The 24310-nt window shown below is 32.9% G+C and overlaps 1 protein-coding gene across 1 annotated transcript; it reads left to right on the top strand.

Moving 5' to 3' along the window:
• Positions 1-2773: 2773 nt before the first annotated feature.
• On the top strand, positions 2774-23858 carry LOC129914050 (ATP-dependent RNA helicase vasa-like). The gene is made up of 12 exons (XM_055993091.1): positions 2774-3055; positions 14891-14922; positions 15025-15208; positions 15272-15388; positions 15448-15725; positions 15800-15985; positions 16046-16156; positions 16222-16320; positions 16404-16757; positions 22796-23009; positions 23073-23347; positions 23410-23858. The coding sequence occupies exons 2-12, from the start codon at positions 14893-14895 to the stop codon at positions 23482-23484; spliced, it is 1923 nt and encodes a 640-aa protein (XP_055849066.1). The 5' UTR covers positions 2774-3055; positions 14891-14892; the 3' UTR covers positions 23485-23858.
• Positions 23859-24310: the final 452 nt, after the last annotated feature.

Genomic DNA, 24310 nt, shown 5'->3' on the forward strand with positions numbered 1-24310 from the left:
AGGCTTAATTATTGAAGCTTAATATACCTGAAATTAATATGCTAAGTTTCAGACTTATTCATCAAGCAGTTTTTCCGTTGTGATATTGATTCACCTCAATAGTGTTAAAAATTTTACACGGTGTTAACTATTTAAAGCAATTCACACACGGCCTAAACCTATTCTAAACAATTCATAAAAAATTAGTTTGGTAGCACAGATTTAAAACTGTTCAAAAAGTTAAGCCCAGAGAAATATCCGGGCTTAACAACTTAGCTTGAGGGGCTAACATGTTGTTGCATTTAACATTTATGTTTTCCAACTACCCCAAATCCATGATTTAGCGAAGTAGATACAGAATAAATTTCGAGATTTATTCGAGATTTAAATCTCGAGATTTATTCTACTACTTAGCTAAATCTCGAATTTAGGGTAGGTTGAAACGTAGTATAAATTGCTTAGTCCCGACTGCTTAATATTAAAATATAAAACGTAATAAAAAACCACACCTATAACAGTTTTCTTTACTCTTATTATTTTTTTTTTTGAATACTTTTACAAATGTCCATTTCGTTTGTTATATAAAAAGAAAAAGTGTGACAGGGTCGATCTCTATTAGCTTAGACAAATACCTTACACAAAAGATGTATATACCCGAGCATAATTCTATCTATCTTTTCTCAAAAGAAAAAAAGAGATAAATTGATTATAACTGTGCCTGTTGCGTTTTATGGCCAAAGATCCATATAGATCATGATTACAAAATAAAACGATCTGTATCAAAATAGTAACAGATTTCTTTATTCATCTGTTTTTCGCTCACATTTATCCAACTCATGCTCCTATTTTTCTCCTTACCGACAAACAAAGGCCATCTGTTGAGCAGAATAGGAACTAATTTTTGGTTCAATAAAATGATCCCGATAGAAATCAGGATAAAATTTGTTTTTGTTTTATGTGTAAATTTGATCTTGATCCAAATCCACATGAATAACAAAACCATGGTTAGTTACCCCGTTTGTATGACGGATTTAAAGATCAAATTGAATCTGAATTGAAATTTCGATCCAGGTATATGACTATACCAGATCGAGGAATCGAATTCAAATAGAATCGAAAACACAATTTTTCTTTTAAATATATTTGCAGTAAAATAGAAAAATCTAACCAAAAACAAGGTGCAAGTAAAACTAGATATCATAACACATACAAACAGTGAGTTTGCAAATAAAGCCTTAACTACATTGGCTCAAAAAGTGAAAAAGTACAAAAGTGAACATTTTCAAACGCATTTTTGTATTGTTTTTCGGGCTGGGAAATAAAAACAAATGATGCAGAAAACTTATTTTTTCGTCCAAAAAACATTTTGTTTACTCTTTTTTACAAAAAAAATTGCACTTGCGAGAAAAAAAAATATTTTCACTTTTGTACTTTTTCAAAAAGTGGTAAATGTAGTTAAGCCTTAAGACAATCACACACAATTTCCACCATATACCCCGTTTGTATGGCGATTTGAATCCGAATTGAATCAGGATTTAGGTCTATATACCTGAATCGAATTGAATCCAGATTAGTCGATCCGCGATCCGACTCGGAGAGCTGAATCGAATCGAAAATATGCATATATACCTAACGAATTGAATACTCGAGATATAATTTATGGTGGAAATTGTGTGTAATTGTCTTCTTATTTGCAAATTCACTGTATGTATATGTCTAATGATATCTAGTTTTACTTGCACTTTGTTTTTGGTTAGATTTTTCTATTTACTGTAAATATATTTAAAAGAAAAATTGTGTTTTCAATTCTATTTCAATTCGATTCCTCGATCTGGTACTTCCATATACCTGGATCGAAATTTCGATTCAGTTTCAATTCGATCTTTAAATCAGTCATACAAATGGGGTAATAAATTATAGGTGTGTTTTTTATTACCACCGGGCTTAACTGGTTAAAAAAAAACGCCTCGGGGCTTAGCGAGAAAAATTGGCAGCACTACATGCTAAATGTTCCGAAATCAGCTGACACAAATAAATATAAAGTTGTCATATTTTTCGCTTTTGGGGTTTCTTGTGTGTTTTTGAAAAAATAAAGTTTAACTAACTATTAAATAAATATTTAAAATAATAATTGTCATTCCAAACATCAGTATTGATGTTTTTTAACAAATTCTAAACAATTTACGAACAAGTTAATTTGGTAGCACAGATTTAAATCTGTTGAAAAAGTTAAGCCCAGAGAATTCTCCAGGCTAAACAACTAAGCCCAAGGGGCTAAAGTGTTGTTGTATTTAACATGTAAATTGTTTCGCCCCGACTGCGTTTTTTTTTTGTCCAGTTAAGACCGGTGGTAATAAAAAACACACCTTATATCTCGAGTATTCAATTCGTTAGGTATATATGCATATTTTCGATTCGATTCAGCTCCCCGAGTCGGATCGGATCGACAAATCCGGATTCAATTCGATTCAGGTATATATAGACCTAAATCCTGATTCAATTCGGATTGAAATCACCATACAAACGAGGTAATAGTGTTTTATTGAGATAAGTGCTTTAACCCCTTTAATACATCGATCTCAACTGCAGCAGCAAAGACCAACAAACACATTCAGTGTAAGCCACGCCTTATGTTAAATAATTTTATTGCATACTTTTAGGATACTTATGAGTTTCGGAACTAGCCCTAATTTCCCATTTTTTGTTTCATCGTTGGCGGCATCTTGCTTCTTGCCTCCAAACCAACCCTGTTTTCACCGTTACTTTTTTGTGGCCGCCATTAAAAAACTTCATTTTTCTTCATTCGATTTTCACATCTGCATCAGATAGGACGAAAACGTGTGCTCGCTAATTTTATAAAAAATAAAATTAGAATCAAAATTCCATTTTTAACTTTTTTCCGTTTGGTGCAATCTTGTAATTTTTAATAATCTTTTAAGTTATAACCTTTTTATCTTTTTGGATAAAGTATTTTTCAATTCAATTTGTTGAAATACCTTACCCAAGTGTGGAAAAATTTATTTGATTGTGCTAATTTTTTTGACGAATTCAATAACTTCATCTTATATATAATTTGGTAAGTACAATAATATAATATATTTTTTTCTTATATCTTAATGAATTGAAATTATTTTTGAGTGTATTTTGTTTTGTAATGTGTTTTTTTTTTATTGAAATACCGTGTTCCGTTATTTTTGCTGTATACATACATACACGCTCATAGCAACGGCACGCCATCAACCCCTGTCTCAATGAATTTTTTTTAACGCGGCTTGTATTTGATTTGAATAACGGTAACGGTCTGGGTTTCTTCCAGATTGATTTTACAATCCTAAACAGTTTCAATATTCTTTCTAGAAATTGTAATAAAATAGCATAGAAATAATAATGTTAATGAATTCTTTTCTTGATGTCTGAGAACTCAGATAAAATTCATTTTACCAAAAGATTTGTGAAGAAATAAGACTGCCCTTTTTTGAAAAGTTATTTCGTTGCTCATTTTGTTTTTTTTTTTTTAATTTCTTGAAATTCAAATGAAATTTAATTTAATTATGGAATGGGTCTGTCCTTGGACACTTTGGTGTCTTACAATAGGAAATGGGTGCTTCGTCTGTACCTCGTTTTTAAATTATTTATCCTTGGTTTGACTTGCTTTATTTGAGATCTAAACAACCTTTTTTACATGATTACAATGGAAAACTCATTGTACAATTAAGACTTTTCTGGCGTGCTTTATTTTCTATAAGGTGCCATTTTTTGCACTTCTAATTTTAACAAGCTTTGTTGTTACTGTTCCCATTGTGTATTGTCCAAGGTAGAGTCTTTCTTTCAGTTAAGAGCCAAAAAGATTTGTTCCGCCCCTTTATCCACCTTGCATGCTTTGTATATAAAATCTATAGTACCTACTATCATGAAAAAAAAAAAAAACAGCGCCACCAAAATAGTAAGCTAACGAACGAACTAAAAAATATGTCAAATTTCAAACAGAAAAGTATATCTCATCTCTTTACTTCCATTATTGAATTCGATCTAAGCGCCCTCGCGACCACTCAGGTAACGAACAAACTAAAAAATTTCACTTCATGATAGTACTATAGATTTTATATACAAAAATCTTGCGTGTACTCGATTGATATCGTTGCAAAAACAAAGCTTCGCTATTGATCATTAGATGGCTCAACTTTTAATACGTGAATACTTTTATTTGAAAGATTAAAAATAAATAAAATAGTCGAGTCAAATTATGCACAAAATTGGTAAAATCTTGGAATTCAGGGAAAGTCGATGAATCTGTAAAACTAATATATAGATCTGCATTAATAAAAGGTCAAATAATAAAGTTAAAAAAAAAAATTTCACCGCTCTCGATTACAACAATTTTTAAGGACCGTTTACTGTCATTCCGTATGAAAGCGTTCAATCGGAATTGCTGTTTCATTTTAGATTTTGCTCAAACTTTGTAGGGATGTTCTCTAGGACTGTGTAAGGAAGCAAATCCATGATGATTTAATTTTAAGTTGCGTGGTTTCCCCGCTAACCGCATTTGAACTTTAGCAGAACGTCATTTTCACGTTACTATAGTTTTGCGTCTATTAAAGATATCTTTTTGTTTGAAACGGCATTTAATAGCTTAAGGGCCAATTTTTCAATAGTCAGATAAACCTCAGATAGAGCTCATTCCTAGGAATAAAAGTTTTTTTATATTGACTTTTATTCTTCTGATAGTCTAGCTGACGATTGAAAAATCAGGGCTAAGAATAGTAATTTTTGGATAAATATTAAAAAATTACGTATTAATTATCCCTAAAAAAAAAAAACAATTTTTGAAAAACTGGTAATTTTGCTGATTTTTCATGGTTTTTGACTGGCTCCAGAACCTTGGCTATTATACAGGGTGTCCCAAAAGTAATGGATCAAACTTAATATGCTGATAGGCCTACTTAAGGGCTCTCAGAATTTGGTAACTTGTTTATCCCAAATCCTTACGGTTTTCGATTTAATGCAATTCTTGTGAAATTTCGAAAAATCCCTACTTTGCAACAGTATTTTGCTTCCTGCGCCCACTATTGATTTTTGTTTTTTCAAATTCTTTACAAAAAAATTACCAAATAATTAGGAACAATAATTTAATCAAAATATTTTTTGTTCCATACGCCATTTCGCTGCAAATTAACTAACAGTTTCAAGTTTTATAAACAAATCAATTTCTAACTTTTATTTGAGATCAACACCGCAAAAAAAAATTGTACGGTGTGCGGATGGTTTATTATTTTAAAAAGTTGCCCTGTTATTGTAGTTTTCAAAAAAGTATAAAAGTTTCCAAAGTTGCAGTTAGATCTCAAAATATTACAATTTGAATTCAACAAAACAGGGTTCAAATGCGGGTAGCGGGGAAACCACGCAACTTAAAATTAAATCATCATGGATTTGCTTCCTTACAGTCCTATAGAACATCCCTACAAAGTTTGAGCAAAATCTAAAATGAGACAGTAATTCCGATTGAACGCTTTCATACGGAATGACAGTAAGCGGTCCTTAAAAATTGTTGCAATCGAGAGCGGTGAATTTTTTTTAACTTTCGGGTAATTCCATGAAAAAGTGGACACGAATTTTGAACAAATTATGCAGTCTTTTGTTACTTTTTTTATTAGCAAATTACTATTTACAAACGGCAACTCTTTATGCAAGTTGCAAGAAAAGATTCTTTGTTGTATTCCCTTATGGATAGACATAAAATTCAGGGAGTTTAATAATCTTAAAGCATTTTTATAGCATAATATCCCCCCGTGAGTGCTTAAATAAGTTAACATTTAAGCAAGCTTCGTTACACACTATTCGATTAAAAAAAACTTGAGTGAAAATGCATCTTTTCTTTACTTTTGGAACCACAAATCGCAGGTAACATGAGTTACCAAAATAATGTAACGTGAGTTACCTAAATATTTTAAAATTTTTCCTCGAAATATTGAAAAAATGTTTGGTTTTGTCACTCATATTAAAAGCTTGTAATTTTTTATGTATGGAATCTCCATTGAAAACAAATTGAGATTCTTAATTTCACATAAAAACTTGATACTGTCAGACTCTTAAAATTCGTGTCCGATTTTTGTAACGTGAGTTACCATCAAACTTTTATTTTTCCCAAGCAAATGTTAAAAATAAAGACAATTTTTTTAGTTAATTATGAAAGTAATAGTTATGCTCCATTCATGGATAGTAATTTCGTATCCATTTACATTAAAATTGAAAAAAAAAAAAAAAATAATTTATGTGTTGGAAATTTTTGTGAATGTAACGTGAGTTACCATGGAATTGCCCTTTCTTATTTGACCTTTTATTAATGCAGCCCTATACTAGTTTTAAAGATTCATCGACTTTCCCTGGATTCCGAGGTATAAATCTAATTTTACTCCACTAAAAAGTAAAAAAAACAACAAATGTTAGGAAACGTGTATTTATATTTTAAGTTCATTTTTTCATACAATATGCATGTAAATGACGACCGCGAAGAACAATTTTTTTTTGAACAGTTCTTTTTACATACCCAAACTTGTCCCCATCTCAAATATTATAGTGAGCCCATGCAGGGGGGCAGCATGCCCCCCCCCCCCCCCCCCATACCTATCTCACTTTTATACACCTCAAACTTCAAATTCTTCGTGGTCGTCATTTGCATATGTAGGTCCATTTTGTATGAAAAATTTAAATATTTATTTTTAAATCATACTAAGGGGTGCTTCTTAACCTTAATATTTTAAAGGTATTCTATTGAGACCCTAAGCAGACCCAAAAAACAGAACTCTAGGTGTGCGCCCTTAATGGAAAGTCGCCCCTTCTGTACATTGTCCAAGATTGCGAATTGCATGTGAGTGTTGTGCGCACAATAAAGGTGGAGTCTTTCTTTCAGTTAAAAGTCAAAAAGATTTTTTCCGCCCCTTTATCCACCTTGCTTTTATTCGATTGATGTCGTTGCAAAACCAAAGCTTTGCTTTTTATCCCAGATATTTTAACTGCTCTTAGGTGCGAACTATCCAAATATTGACTGAAGCTTTACGCCTCATCGCTCCATGATCAGCGAAGAATAAAAATGATCAACCATGGGGTCCGTTATATTCACTTAAAACAGGGAGGATTGCATACAGATCTAACCTTATCTTAAACCAGAACTATAATTGGAGAAAGCTAATGTCAAATCCTATGTTTTTGTTGTTCTTTTTTTTTTTTTTTTTTTTTGACTTTTTGACTTTTTGACAAGTTTTCATCCGTCAAGTGCGGTTGCGAGAGCTGTTGCCCTCCGTTTTATCCGACGCTTCAGTCACCTTTAGCTATATGTATCCGCTCCACCTCCATAAATATCCACACATAAGTTTCTGCAGCCCCTCCTGGATCCCCCATTTCGAAATATTTTTTGTGAGCTTACGGAAAAAATGGTATTGTATTTTGAATAGGTACTGTACCTACAAAAAAGAAAAATGATTTCAATCCTTTTCGAATGTTCTGGTTGATTTTACTTGTACAGTGGTAGGTACCTAGTTTAAATCCGGCTTCAGAAATCAGTAATTTAAAATAGCTACTTTGCTATTCGATTCACATCAAAGTCTAAAATAAGAAGCGTTTAAATGCGGGCTAAAATTCAACTTAAACAATTTTTGTTTCTTTAGAATTTTTAAAACAGACGTATGCAACGCTTTGTTTTCGAAAGTGAGTTTTTTTAAAGCCAGTTTGACGTGGCAAAGGAAGGAAATCTTTCCATTCACATGAATCGAATACTGAAAGGGGGTGTAGATCTCGTTCATCTTGGTTTTAAAAATTTTAGTGGGGCTTTCGCAGTTAAAATTTTAATTAGATTATCAGCCCTATTCTGAATGTGCAATTGTGTTCTTAAACGAAAAATTTTCTTGAACCAATTGAGGTTTTAAAACCAATTTAACTGTGTTGACGGTTAGTACTGCAGATTCAACGTCAGCAGGGTTCCTCAATTTCAATGGATGATTTTAATTTGCTTCGCTTGAGTTTCGAACATCATCAGAGGGCTCCTTTCGCCAACTTGTTATTTTTTAACTGTTAATACAACAAAAATTAATTTTTTCTTTTTAAAATGAATAAACCTATTAAATCAAATCAAATAAAAAAAAATGAATGATATTCTGGAAATTTATCGACAATGAAATAGATTAATTATTTGAAATTTCTTCTTCTTTTTGATGCAATACACAAACCGTTCTTGTAAAAAAATGTAAATGACTTGACAAGAAATAGGTACTCTTATATCGGCGTTTTTTTCTCCAAAAAAAAAAAAAAAAAACAGTTATCCACCATTCTTTAAACATACAGCTATGCACAGTTTTGATTTTTTTTTTTTTTTTACAAAAATTGAATATTTTGGGATGTACCTATGATTACATACTATAATTTTTACTTCATTACATGAATTAGCTGATGAGGATACATAAAATATATATCGTCCCGTTTCTGCGTGAACCACGTATCTACAAAGCAAATTTTGTTCAGTTCTTAAAAGAAATATAAATTTTTCTTGAAATTAGAAATATGAATTGAACAAAAGGAAATCAAGTTATGTTTAAGACATATTGATTGAGTTGTTTCTACACTTAAACCTTTATAACTATTATTTCTGTAAGTTTTAGAACAATGTTTAACAGAAAATTAAATCTTTTAAAAAAATGTACTTACGAGGTTCAAGCAGAAACGGGACGATATGTAATTAAAATCAATTTCATCAATCAATGTCAATTCAATTAAAAAAGTTAACTTGAAGAGATTACCAATCGTAAATATTTTCTTGTGGAAAACAGAAATAACCGACATTCCTAAAATCATAAAAATTACCATTTCTAAGCAAAAAATGCTTAAAAAATCCTTGTTTCATTTTTTTGAAAGTATAGGTACCTTCTTTGGGTTGTAATATTTACACTTAGTACCATTTCACACATAGTCGGCGATGGCTAACCGGCCCGGTTTTTCTTCATATGTTTTCAATGTATGCGTGTGAAGGCGCTCATAAGAACGTGTGTCCAGCAACCGGCTAGACACACCGGGCCGTTGACCCGGTTCCCGGCTATGTGTGAAATGGGCCTTAGGGCGGAGGACAAGTCTCATTATATGAGACTATGAGAACAATAGTGGCGTAAGCCATAAAATTGAGTTTTGAGCTACGAGACAATTAAGAAACAGGATTTGTTTAAAACAACAATTTTTTGAGAAACATCTACTTTTGAGTGTAGCTAGCTGCATAAATCTAGTTTTTGTATTTTCGACTTAAAAGATTATGGAAACTACTACATACAACTATGGACAAAGGAATAAAACAATTCTGATTTTTCTTACAAAAATTGAATTTATTTGGGACACAATGCACTTAAATGTTATAATTTTTCAGAACATGAATTAGCTTATGAGGATTCATAAAATTTATACAGTGGCGAGCAAAAAAATAGCAGCGATTTGAAAAATATTTTCAATAAAGCATTAAACATTAAAAGAGCTTTGATTTTGGAAATTTTTTTAGGTAAAACTCCTTAAGTTTCTACTTGGACTTGGCCTTATATCTTGTATCAAAAGTATAATTATACAGCTCTGGCACCTGAATAGTTTGCAAAACATTATGCTGCTATTACTCCGACACCACATGAAGCTTAAATGGGTCTTCCAACAAGATAATAACCCAAAAAACACTAGCAGAGCAGCCAGGCAATGGTTTCAAGATACTAAGATTGAGGTCATTAAGTAACCTGCTCAGTCTTTCCGACCTCAATCCCTTCTAGAAACTTTGGAGGGATAAAAAAGGAGATGTGTCTTAAGCCAAAACTTAAAATAACGGGAGCTATGAACCGTTGTTGAGCAGGTTTGGTGATCTATAGCACCTCAAAGATCTCATGGACTTTAGGACTTCATGGAAGGTCGTTGCGAAGCGGTAGTTAAAAATAACGGTCATGGGAGCGAGTACTACCTTTTCTCTGATAAAATACCGTTTAATTGAACTTTTTTCGCCCTTGTTTTATTTAAATTTAATAGAAAAAGAAAATCACTGCTATTATTTTGCTCGCTTAAATTTGAGGCTTATTTTGTTTTTGGATTATTTCTTAGCTTAATAGAAATAAATTAAATTCCATTTTTCCTAAAATTTAAATTTTAATGAAACTTAAGGAGTTTTACCTAAAAAAATTTCCAAAATCAAAGCTCTTTTAATGTTTAATGCTTTATTTAAAAGTACCTGGGTGACCGAGCTTTGCTCGGTATCCTTAAATGTTATAACTTTCAGTGAAAAAATTCAAATGTAAACAGCAATTTTTTGGAGTGGGTTTGAGTTTGCAGTTTTCGCGGGTTACAAAACACCACATTCCCACTTTATAATCCAGTTTATTTAAGTTTGAATATACGATCAGCAATGAAGAGAAGGGTTACAGGAATCTGCATTATCGAAAATGCTTACAGCAATGAGATATCTTTTTGTAGGGATTTTTCGAAATTTCTCAAGAATTGCATTAAATCGAAAACCGTAAGGATTTGGGATGAACAAGTTACCAAATTCTGAGAGCCCTTAAGTTCACCAATTAGCATATTTCGTTTGATCCATTACCTTTGGGACACCCTGTATATTATAAGATTGACATTAGGTCAACGGTGTTGCTTTTTGTGAGTTATTTTATTCTTATACGTTAACAATAGTCGCATTAAAACGAAAAAAAAAGTAAAACAAAGATAATTAGTGATACCAAATCAACAAATTACTTAAAAGTTTCAATGCATGATCAAAAAAGTCATGATCTAAAAAATTTTGTTTAGTTATTGTAACAAAAAGAAAAAGAACAATGCGTAACACATGGAACCATCCCTCAAAAATTTATTGAAATCGTTGAATCTGTCTCCGCTAAAAAAAAAAAAACAAATATAAGAGAAAATACTTCCAAAATGTTGTATTTACCTAGAGGATAAAACCCTCAAAATTTCATCGAAATCTTTTAATTTGTTACCAAAAAAAAAATTCTATGTTTAAAAAGTGGGCTTGGCAGTGGGCGGATTTTTCCAAAAAAAAACTTCCAAAACTTTTTACTTTCTTAGATAAACAAACCCTGAAAATTTCATCGAAATCGTTAGAGCCGTTTCCGAAAAAAACTTATATGTTAAAAAAGTGGGCGTGGCAGTGGGCGGATTTTTCAAAAAAAAACTTCCAAAACTTTTTAATCGCTTATACAAACAAACCCTGAAAATTTCATCGAAATCGTTAGAGCCGTTTCCGAAAAAACTTATATGTTAAAAAAGTGGGCGTGGCAGTGGGCGGATTTTTCAAAAAAAAATTCCAAAACTTTTAACTCGCTTATATAAACAAACCCTGAAAATTTCATCGAAATCGTTAGAGCCGTTCCCGACAAAAACTTATATGTTAAAAAAGTGGGCGTGGCAGTGGGCGGATTTTTCCAAAAATACTTCCAAAACTTTTTACTCGCTTAGATGAACAAACCCTGAAAATTTCATCGAAATCGTTAGAGCCGTTTCCGAGATCCCAATTTTATATATATTTATATATATATATACATATATATAAACAATTTTAGCTCGTTTAAAGTTATAAGATATTTTTCAAATCGCTGCTATTTTTTTGCTCGCAGCTGTAGGTAGGTACATAAATGGAAACTATTGCATTTCAATTCAATTTTTTAAAATTTATAATTTTTGGACATCTTTATTTGTTATGGACAAGGAAATAGTACACATCCTAAAATCGTAAAAAAAATCTTAGCAAACCAATATCTTACAATTTCCAATACATTAAGTATTACCAAATTAGTACTTTGTTAGTTGACCACGGTTTTTCAACATTGCTTGGCACCTCTTTTGGTTAACCATCAACTAACATCTACTTTCTGAAGTAGGGCACCAGCTTCTTTAATTCTGGCGCAAAGATCGATCGAATTTTTAAATTTTTTCCTATGGAGTTAAGATCGTGTTTTTGAGCTGGCCAGGTGCAAACGTCATTTTTTCGTCCGAAAACCAAGTGTAAATTCACAAACGCATCACTGCAGAGATGATTTGCGATTATTCCAGTAGCACGTTCATAAACGCAAATAACACTGTGCAAGTTTTTTGAAAAATTTTTTTGAGACAGGTGCGCGATTAACTGTTTCGCCCTATTTCGGACCCGAGAAATCGATTGGCGTCATTAGTTTTTCGATTTATCGGTACGGCTTCGAACAAAATTTTTTTTGAAAGATTTTCAATTATTTTGAGAATTTTCCGTTTTTTTTAGTCATTTTTCATCCAAAAACAATATTTATATTGTTAATAATTCTGCTCAAACGTTATTTGCTACCAGTAGAAAGACATTATAAACAATTTTGAACAATTTATTTGAAAATTTAGTGTTATTTTTTGAAACAATTTAAAAAAATCGAAAATTTTTACATTGTTAATCGTTTTTTCGCTGTTTTTGTTCTCTTTTGCACAAATACATTGAATGTTTTCCATTAAAAATTAATTTAACTGTTAATTTTGTGTTGGTTAAACTTCGACAGTCTATCGATAGCATCGATAACCAAAAAATATCGAGTATATCGATACTTCACAAAACTATCGATAGTTTCAATACTTCCAAATTACTTTACCACAAGATTACCGATATTATCGATAGTTTTTTCTCAAAACTATCGATACAATCGATAATGGAAACTATCGATATCTACCAAACACTATGTTAATTCGTTGTTTTTATCCAATGTCAAACGAAAACTCAACTTGTAGTTCAAATTGTGTTTAATTAATTTCAAAGCTATCGATAATATCGGTAGCCTTGTGGTAAAATAATTTGGAAGTATTGAAACTATCGATAGTTTTGTGAAGTATCGATATACTCGATATTTTTTTGTTATCGATGCTATCGATAGACTGTCGAAGTTTAACCAACGCTAAATTAACAGTTAAATTAATTTTTAATGGAAAACATGCCATGTATTTGTGCAAAAGAGAACAAAAACAGCGAAAAAAGGATTAACAATGTAAAATATTTCGATTTTTTTAATTTTTTTCAAAAAAATCACTAAATTTTCAAATAAATTGTTCAAAATTGTTTATAATGTCTTTCTACTGGTAGCAAATAACGTTTGAGCAGAATTATTAGCAATATAAATATTGTTTTTGGTTGAAAAATGACTAAAAACAGTGGGAAACTCTCAAAATAATTGAAAAAACTTTCATAAAAAATTTTGTTCGAAGTCGTACCGATAAATCGAAAAACAAATGATGCCAATGGATTTCTCGGGTCCGAAATAGGGCGAAACAGTTATTCGCGCGCCTGTCAAGAATTTCGACTTGCACAGTGTAATAAGCATCACTTAAAATGTCTATTGTTCATTATTGCAAAATTTGATAAACTGATGCGCAAATAAAAAAAAGCATCAAGAATTTTCTTGATAAGTTGTTGATGCCGACGAGAGTTGGAGTAAAAAAGGCGGAAAAGGACAACGAAAAGTATTTAATCAAGTTCCAAATTAATTAATTTGATGAATTTCAGGGAATATTTTACCAGCCCACAAACTAAACCAAATTAAATTATGAAGGCTAATTTATTGCAGGCAGAAAATCGAATCTCAGTATTGTGGAGGAAAGTTCTTTGAGAGTTAAAATGTGTGGCTCCAGATTTTAATTACAAGAAAGAGTTTTTATTAGTATCAAGTCCATCATTAAGCAAAAATTGTTTTTAAACGTAAAGCAACGATCAGCATCGCAAAAAAACAGTGATGCATAATCACTACCAAAAAATTTGACGTTTGTGAATTTACCCCTTTACTACTTTTGATGCATGTTTGGGGTCATTATTATTCTTCACTGAATTTTTTGTTAACTTCAGTCATAATTATGCGAGATAATTTATTAGGCCCACATTTGCATTTCTTTATAATCGCTCTATCCACTCGTAGTTATGAAAGTTTTGTGGGAAAGAGGTTCTTGCATTTAATTTTCAGATAAAATTTCTATTAGTTTTTACTAAATATTTGAAAATCCACCATTAACGCAAAAAATTTCAAGTTTTACCTACATATTTGAGAAGGACTTTTTCCTTGATTGTGAAAATCGAAAATAATTTTTTTTTTTTTGGCATTTTTACTAACTTTTTTTTAAATATTATTATTTTTTATGTACCTAATCATATAAATTTATATCATTTATATAAATTTATATCATTTTTTATTTTATCACGTACATTTGCCAAATTTCTAGGTGCAACTAGAAAACAATGTACATTTGAGTTTATTTCTCAAACTTGTAAGTTAATTAATTCTTTTAAATATAAACTCAATGCTTCTTCATTTAATTTCTTCAACTTTTAATGAAATGAATATGTTTTTTTTTTTCGAAATTATGTTTGTAATTCACTTTTAACCGATTTTTTGAACACCAACGTTCTGTTTTTCAAAAAAAAAAAATCAAATTCCTATTTTGTTTGTTGAATCTTGAACTGAACACACTGTCTTTCGGACATCACTCCGAATATCATGGCGCATGTCGCAAAAAAAAAACTTGACGTTTACCCAGCAACAAGAAATTCGCTGTCAACAATATCACTCGACATTAGCAAAATTATGTATACAAACTAACCAAACGAAAAGAAAAAAACAAACTTCCCCCTGTCCCGTTCAAAGAGCGAGCAGCAGCAACCACATTTCCCGGCTAAATACTAAGCCCAGATCTCGTGTTTCCCTTTTTTTATGTACTGGGATTGTTGTAATAATATGTGTGGTGGTATTTGAGATTGCTGCGATCGGGCTTCTGCTGGGAAACTTAAATACAACGCAAACTTTTGTTGTGTTTTTATGCTTTTTTTGATTGTATTGAATTAAAAATTCCAAGCTCCAGTTGCTGACACGAAAAAAAAAAATGTTTTATTCTTCCGTAGGAATGGCTGACGAGTGGGACGACGTAGAGCAGGTAAGTTTTCGGACGGCGCATATGGATTTTGGTTGGAATCCTTTGCATTAATACTTTTTAAGATGAGATTAGCTAGATTTTAAAAATTGACTTGTTGCTTAGGAGAGTTCTGGCAAGGCTTTTGGTGGAGGTGGCGGAAGCTACAAGAATAACGATCAGGAAGAATCTGGAGGAGGCTGGAAACCAGATGCCTATTCCAACGGCGACGACCAGGAAGATGGCGGTGGTGGTGGCTACGGTGATGGTGGTGGCCGAGGCAGAGGACGAGGACGTGGTCGCGGAGGCGGTAAGAAATTTGTCATTTAATCGCTCAAGCATGTTAATTATTTTCTATATTCTCTCGTATTAGCTCGAGGTAGAGGAGGTGGTGGTGGCCGGTACAACGGTGACGGAGGAGGAAGACGCGAAAATGGCGATAACGATGAGGGCGGCTATGGTGGTGGTGGCGGCTATGGAGGAGGCGATGGTAAGTAGCAAACACGTGGTTTATAGAGAGATTCTTTTAAGAATAAGTCTGCTTTTCAGATTATGGTGGTGGTGATGATCGCCGGGGAGGTGGACGTGGTCGAGGACGCGGCCGTGGTGGTGGCCGGGGCGGACGAGGCGGAAGAAATGGTGATGATTTCAATTCTTCCTTCAACAACAACAAAGGCGAGAATGAAAATGGAGAGGAAGGAGGTGAGCCACAGAAACCTCGAGAATTCTATATCCCCCCAGAGCCAACAGACAATGAAGATGAGATGTTTAATCAAGGCATCTCGACTGGAATAAATTTTGCCAAATATGAAAAAATTCCAGTGAAGGTAATGAAAGACTGTTGCAGATGTTTAATTACTACAGATGATGAATTGCATTTTTTTTTTCTTTTTTAAAAAAGGTTTCTGGTGAAAATCCTCCAGCAGCATTCACTTCCTTTGAAGAATCCGGTCTTAGAGGGCTGGTTTTGGAAAACGTCAAGAAATCTGGCTACAATGTGCCCACTCCGATTCAGAAGACCTCGATTCCTGTTGTCCTGGATAAACGTGATCTCATGGCTTGTGCCCAGACTGGTTCTGGAAAAACAGTAAGTTTGTGATGTTCAATTTGGGAATTCATTTTGATAATAAATTTTGTTCTATTTTAGGCTGCTTTCCTCTTGCCAATTATCCATGGACTTTTATCTGATAGTTCAGATCTCTCTATCGGAAAACCTCAAGCCTTGATTGTCTCACCAACTAGGGAATTGAGTATTCAGGTAATAAAGATAAAACATTGTCAAAATGATGTAATATTTTAATCTACTTCTAATTTCCTACTTAGATTTTCAGCGAAGCCAGAAAGTTTGCCCTAGGATCATATCTGAAGTTAAGCAATGTATATGGTGGCACATCATCTAAGCACCAAGGCGAGAATATTGCGGTTAGTTTTTTCATTTTGTTTTTTAATTCTTGAAATGTTTTCTAATCTACTCCGAAATTTGTGTTCTTATCTAATTTTTACAGAAAGGTTGCCACATTCTCATTGCTACTCCCGGTCGTCTGCTTGATTTCGTCGACAAGGGTTTCATAACATTTGAAGACACACGTTATATCGTCCTGGATGAAGCTGATCGCATGCTAGATATGGGTTTCATGGAATCCGTTGAAAAGATTATGAACCATCCAACTATCCGTCCAATGGAGGAACGTCAAACATTGATGTTTTCAGCAACATTCCCCGAAGAAATTCAACGATTGGCTGGTCAATTTTTGAATAATTACATTTTCGTTGCTGTTGGTGTAGTTGGTGGAGCTTGCGCCGATGTGAAGCAGAAGATTTATGAAGTTTCAAAGTTCCAAAAGAGAGCGAAGTTGCTGGTGAGTTTAATTGAAACGAATTGTTATTTTATCTACACATAGGAGTATTTGCACTTATTGTTCTTATCAGTTGTCAGTTGTGTGTTTTCTTCATAGCTAATGTTGAATTATAAGACTAAAGGCTATTTTATTTTAATCACTTAAAATTGAACTAAACTAATAGACCGAGAGCCGGGAGCAGATTTCTTGCGTGAGAGGTAACCGATTCATATAAATGTCAGAGGTAGTGTGGGTCATGGTGATGACGAATACCTTAGTCTGCCTGCATTTATTTGGGGCGTTGTCGAGAAAAAGCGCATCAAAAGTACCATTTTTCTGAAAATCGATTTAGTGAGGGTAACCACTTAAAATTTATAGATAACCAACGCCACATACTCACTGATAACAAGGTATTCGTCATCACCATGACCCACACTACCTCTGACATTCATATGAATCGCTTACCTCTCACGCAAGAAATCTGCTCCTGGCTCTTAGACTATAAGGGATTTTGACGTTTTTAAATTTCGATTTACAACAATAGTGGTTGTATTTGTAAAGGTATCGTGTTTAAGCTCTATGAGATGCACAGCAAATTATTTCAGGGAAGATTTTTGGTTTTCGTAACTACTAGTAGTCATTTTTACAGCTGCGAGCAAAAAAATAGCAGCGATTTGAAAAATATTTTCAATAAAGCATTAAACATTAAAAGCTTTGATTTTGGAAATTTTTTTAAGTAAAACTTCTTAAGTTTCATTAAAATTTAAATTTTAGTACAAATGTAATTTAATTTATTTCTATTAAGCTTAAAAATAATCCAAAGACAAAATAAGCCTCAAATTAAAGCGAGCAAAATAATAGCAGTGATTTTCTTTTTCTTTTAAATTTAAGTAAAACAAGGACGAACAAAGTTCAATTAAACGGTATTTTATTAGAGAAAAGGTAGTATTTGCTCCCATGACCGTTACTTTTAATTACCGCTTCGCAACGACCTTTCATGAAGTCTTAAAGTCCCTGAGATCATTGCGGAGTTATAGATCACCAAACCTGCTCAGCAACGGTTAATAACTCCCGTTATTTTAAGTTTTGGCTTTAGACACATCTCCTTTTATATCCCCCAAAGTTTCTAGAAGGGATTGAGGTCTGAAAGACTGAGCAGGTCACTTTATGACCCCAATTTTAGTATCTTGAAACCATTGTCTGGCTGCTCTACTGATGTGTTTTGGGTTATTATCCTCTTGGAGGACCCATTTAAGCTTCATTTGCTGTCGAAGTAATAGCAGCATAATGTTTTGCAAACTATTCAGGTGCCAGAGCAGGTAAATTACAGTTTTGATCCAATGTATTAGGCCAAGTCCATAGTAGCAGAAGTATCCCCAAAACATTATACTGGACCCTCCTAGTTAATTAGTTTTTTTAATGTATCTAGTTTTGAGTTTCGTTTTCCATAGTCGTTACACAAATTGCCGAGGCCCTAAATCACCATAAAGAACCAATTTTCTCTCATCAGTCCAGAGAATATTCAAGAGAATATAGAAGGTTTAATATTATGTTTTGGGGATACTTCTGCTACTATGGACTTGGCCTAATACATTGGATCAAAACTGTAATTAACCAGCTCTAGCACCTGAATAGTTTGCAAAACATTATGCTCAATATTAATATTAATAGTAATAAAAAGCCAAAAAATGATATTATTTTAAATCAATTTAATTCTCTTGAAATAAAATCTCGATGGATATTTCAAAACAATAAGATTTTGATGATTTTGACTTAGGATTTTCGAAACATTAATTGAAAATGTGGCAAAATCACAACACCAGTGTTCACCATCTGAAGATATTAACCTAATAAATGTTCTACCAGAGTGACATATCGCCGCTGTAGTTCTAATACCTCGTAACCCAGAAAAAGGCGATTTTGGACTAATGATGCAATAATATTGTTGATAAAAATCCGGATGTAATAGAAAAAACCCTTTTTCCCTAACATCGATATTTTCAGAGCCTCGCTTAATCAAAACCAGATCATTTGTATTAATTCTCATACATTTCATACTTGGTTTTTTGCCTCTCCTGAAAAATGACTTTTCTAGGTTACGAGGTATTAGAACTACAGCGACGATATAGCGTTTTCGTTTGGTAATTCGTAGAACAGTCCGGGACTGTCCGATCCGGAATGCCAAACAAACAGATTTCAATTCGGTTTTTTGATTCTGAAGTTTGGGTTTCTTTGTGTTTGTGATTAGATTCTTGTTGGGTTTGGGACACACGTTTGTACAAATATATGTGCCCATGATTATGAAAGTGGACTAAGTCACTTTTTCCATTGTTCAAAGAAAAACTTACATAATTATGAAATCACTAGAGGAGCAATAAAGAAGTGTATTTACTGCAATTTCGCTTTCAAATAAACTTTACCCTTTAAATAATAATTATTTTTAGGCTAGATTTGATGGCATTTTTAGGAGTGACTTAGTCCACTTTCATAATTAAGGGCACATATATTTGACTGTACATATATTCCTCAATAATAGTAATCTTCACTTTGTTTAAATATAATTTAAAGTTTAAATCTCAAAATTGAAAAATAAACTACCTAAAAACAATGACATTTCATTGCATTGACGTCTAAAGTGTAAACATGTGTGCGTGATTCTCGTTTTGATTTTGCCTCAAAATTCGGAATCGATTTTCTCTTCTTTTCAGAATTAGAACTGTCATTGAGTGCCAAACGAACAGTTTAAGAATCTTTCGGAGGAATTCCGGACAGTCCCGGACGACCAAACGAAAACGCTAATAGTTAACTTTTTTTTCAATTATTTAAGTGCAGCAGCAATATTAGCCCTGTTCCTTTGGGAAGTGGCAAAGTACTACTAGTAGTTTACTAGAGATTTTCAATGGAACGCACTTTCAACGAAATCAATACAAATCGCATCTACTCGGGAAGAAGAGCATGAGTAGATGATAGTACTAGATTAACCAAAACATCTATTAGTAGTAAACTACCACCTCCACTGGAACAGGTCTTATGATGTCAAATGTCATTATTTGAAGTATAATTGTAATAGATTTTTTCAATAAACCAAGTTTAGTTAAACATAGCAAAGAAAACGTCTGTGAATAGCAGCCAAGTTTATTTAACTTATTTAGCTTAAACAATGGACTTAGAAGTTTTAACTTTAGTAAATCTTTATGAATATGGCCCTATGAATGTGCCCCAATATGTTGGTTTTCCAATAATTCTTCGTGAATCTACATTACCCTTTCATTTGTAAAGTTGATATTTAATCCGAGGTAGGTGAACTTCTTGACTACCTCAAAATGTTTTCTATCAATGCAACAGTGATATTTAATCCTAAAAGAAAGATTTTTCGTTTGTTTGTTGCTAACATGAACATACATACGTAGAATGTAGATCATTTGTAGATCAAAAATCCATAACTTTTATGTTTTTAAAGTCACAGACTTGAAATTTTGCACATATATAGTTCACTATACAACAATTAATTGTGCGGAATATCAAACATGAAAATGCATCAATCGCAGTTCTGTGCTACTTTCGAAAAACGATTTTGTCAAAAATCGACTTTGATATTTTAGTATTTGAGTAAATTTGGCATTTTTTATCATTTAATGGTTTTATTGCTTAATATAGATTCCAGAATTCACAAAACACAAATGAATTTGCATAAAAGTAATTTAATGTTTTGTTTTTGACCTGTAGTCCAAAATAATGCGTTTCGCCCAGGCACAACAGTTGGGCTCATCAGTAAGATGCTGTTGTACCCTTCTTATACGCAAAATTTGTAGTTGATGATTACCAACATTTATATATTTTGCAGTGAAAACTCACTGTAAATTTGATTAAATTCTCGCACCTAAAAAGAATATTGCCCGTGGTCTGGCTGATATTAAGAAGAAGAAGAAGAAGAAAAAAAGTAATTTAGTTAATTTTTTTTTTTAAGGTATTATCATTTATCAACAACTCTACTGAAATAACAAAGTATACAAATAACACTGGTCAACAAGGTTTTTGCCACAAGAACCAAAATATACTTTTCTAGTAGTTTTAGATGTGCTGAACTCGAATCTGAAGCCACAAATTTTTGATTGGCCTCCGTTTTTGAAATATTACCGTTACAATATGTCAAATAACGTCATTTTGGCTGTTTTCGAGGATATGTGTTTATGTGGGGTAATTCATTATGAATAAATTTGTAACAGTGCCTATAAGAACTGATTTTATTCTTTCAAAAAATGTTAAAATCTTTCCGATATCTCTTCTGCTGCCCGAGATATTTAAAATTTAAATAGCGGTCTTTGACTCAGAAACAGCACTGGCCAACCAAATTAAACCTTTTTTGTCACAAGATCATCCTAGACGAAATTTCACTATATATCAAAGTTAATTTAAGTACAAGATTTTTTGATGCAGTTAGGTTCCTTTGATGGAGTAGAATATGAAACCACAGTTTTACACCAAAATTTGATATGGCGTATCCCCGAAAATGACCTCTAAACCCTAGGAAGTTCGAAAAAGTGATTTCAGTCGAATTTAACAGAAATTTTATCAAAGTTAATGGAAGTACACGATTTTTTGATGCAGTTAGGTTCCTTTGATGGAGGAGAATATGAAATCACAGTTTTACACCAAAATTTGATATGGCGTATAACCGAAAATGACCTCTGAACCCTAGGAAGTTCGAAAAAGTGATTTCAGTCGAATTTAACAGAAATTTTATCAAAGTTAATGGAAGTACACGATTTTTTGATGCAGTTAGGTTCCTTTGATGGAGGAGAATATGAAATCACAGTTTTACACCAAAATTTGATATGGCGTATCCCCGAAAATGACCTCTGAACCTTAGGAAGTTCGAAAAAGTGATTTCAGTGATGGGCCAGCCAGGAATCGATCCCACGTACCTCTGCATACCTAGCCAGCACCTTACCAGTAGACCATACTCGAATATTAAAGATGAGTGGAAAAAAGGGAGCTAATTGAAGCCTCACATAAAAATGCAATGTTTTTTTCTAAAGCGTTACAAACATTGCATATCTGCAGGATAAAAGCTTTGCATACTTATTGGTGAAAAACATTGCATACTTGAGAGATGAAAACATTGCATACTTACAAGAACCTCTTGAAACAGGTCTTATGAAAGCCTTCGACTGAAATCACTTTTTTCGAACTTCCTAGGGTCAGAGGTCATTTTCGGGAACTCGCAATATCAAATTTTGGTGTAAAACTGTGATTTCATATTCTCCTCTATCAAAGGAACCTAACTGCATCAAAAAATCGTGAAATCACTTTTTCCGTACTACCTAGGGGTCAGGGGTCATTTTCGGGGATACGCCATATCAAATTTTGGTGTAAAACTGTGGTTTTATATTCTCCTCCATCAAAGGAACCTAACTGCATCAAAAAATCGTGAAATCACTTTTTCCGTACTACCTAGGGGTCAGGGGTCATTTTCGGGGATACGCCATATCAAATTTTGGTGTAAAACTGTGGTTTTATATTCTCCTCCATCAAAGGAACCTAACTGCATCAAAAAATCTTGTACTTAAATTAACTTTGATAAAATGTCTAGATTGATCGGGCTAGAACCAAAATATATTTTTCTGAAGGTTTTTTGGTTGCTGAACTCGAATCCGCAATCAGAAAAATTCTATTAGCCTTCGTTCTTAAAATATTACCGTTATAAAATGCAGTTTTTTTTATAACGGTTATATTTCAAGGACGGAGGCTAATAGAATTTTTCTGATTGCGGATTCGAGTTCAGCAACCCAAAAACATTCAGAAAAGTATATTTTGTTTCTTTCATAGTGCTGTGTCTTCAGTGACTTGAATCCCAGCAAGAAACTTGATACAATAAAGTGCGGTCTACACAATCGAGTATCGGCAGCATATAATTTGTTTACCGTGTGTTATCATATCAATTAAAACCTTGGATTGAACCAAACATTTTATTCAATTTTGAATTTAAATTTTACTTAATTTTTTGAGCGTGGCTATAAATCTAAATTTAATAAATTATTTATGACTTTTTTTTAAAGGAAATATTAAACGAAGATCCAGAGGGTACCATTGTCTTTGTGGAGACGAAGCGTGGAGCTGATTTCTTAGCATCGCTTCTATCAGAAACCGAGTTCCCAACGACTTCCATTCATGGCGACCGTTTGCAGAGCCAGCGTGAAATGGCCCTACGGGATTTCAAGACTGGCAAAATGAAAGTATTGATTGCTACTTCCGTAGCAGCTAGAGGACTTGGTAAGATTTAGTTGACATTAGCATCAAATAAGTATAAAACTACTAATTAATTTCTTGTTTTAGACATCAAAAACGTATCTCATGTTATAAACTATGATCTGCCAAAGAGTATCGATGAATATGTTCATCGGATTGGCCGAACCGGGCGTGTGGGTAACGATGGCAAAGCGACTAGCTTCTTTGATCCCGAATCGGACAGTGCTCTGGCAGGAGATCTTGTGAAGATCCTTAAGTTGGCAGAACATGAGGTGCCCGAATTCTTATTGAATGCTGGCGGTGGTGGCGGCGGAGGTGGAAACTTTGGCAACAAGTTTGGTGGCCGAGATTTCCGTAATAAGGTAAAAAAAACTTATCTCAAATTTGTTTGTAGTTTTTTTCTTATTTTTTTTTTTTTTTTTAGGGAAATGATAACTTCGGCAACAATGACGGTGGTGGTGCCCCAGCTGCATTGGAAGAAGAAGAAGATTGGGCCTAGATACTATACAAAAAAATAATCGCTTACTTCGGGTAATCGTACTCGTACTCCTCGTACTACTAATAGCAATTTTTTTTTTCTAAACTTTTGTGTAAAAAAAAATTGAAATTGGTATTGTTTTTCTTTTTATTTTAATTCATTAATTAAGTAGCTTGAAGCTATTGTTTTTGATTTTCCTTCATTATTTTTAACTCTAGTTAGTGAAAGTACAAACTTTCGATTTGTACGCGTTTTTTTTTCCTTATAAATACTATTAAGTTTTTCTTTTTTAATAACTTGGATAGAATTCTAATTAAAAATTGACAAGAAATATTCATCTGTGAAACTGATGAAGCTATTATAACAATAAAACATAATTACATGTAAAGTGTTAATCTCTGTGTTTCAATTATGAAGATAATTGGTTCCGAAATATTTTTGCTGGCTTAGATATCATTTTTGCTTTTCCCCTAAAAAAACACCATTCCCAAAAGAAACATAGTACCGAATTTCAGGGAACTTAGTACGTAAAACGATACTCTTTATCGTTAAGGAGCGAATACGTAAAACAATAATCGTTTTAGACTCAACAAAACTTGTTGTGATTTTACTGAGTTTTTGGAAAAAAGAATTGAATCTTTAAGAAAGGTTTATTAACAAATTGTTGAACTGTTTTGATAATCAGCCCTATGGCGAACAAAAATTCCCCGGAGCTTTTTTTCCCACTTTGGGAACATTGCTATCGCGAATAAAGCCTGGTACGCTGCTCGCGCTAAATTTTAGCTGAGATAAAATTCCCATACAAGTTATCGATAACTTGTATGGGATCCATTTTATCTCGGCTCAA

This window comes from Episyrphus balteatus, chromosome 3 (genome assembly GCF_945859705.1).
Source record: "Episyrphus balteatus chromosome 3, idEpiBalt1.1, whole genome shotgun sequence".
NCBI lineage: Eukaryota > Metazoa > Arthropoda > Insecta > Diptera > Syrphidae > Episyrphus > Episyrphus balteatus.

Coding starts and splice junctions, on each gene's coding strand:
- LOC129914050 (XM_055993091.1), top strand. CDS start 14,893: ATGGCTGACGAGTGGGACGACGTAGAGCAG. Junction 15,726..15,799: donor ATGAAAAAATTCCAGTGAAG/GTAATGAAAGAC, acceptor TTTTTAAAAAAG/GTTTCTGGTGAAAATCCTCC. Junction 15,986..16,045: donor AGACTGGTTCTGGAAAAACA/GTAAGTTTGTGA, acceptor GTTCTATTTTAG/GCTGCTTTCCTCTTGCCAAT.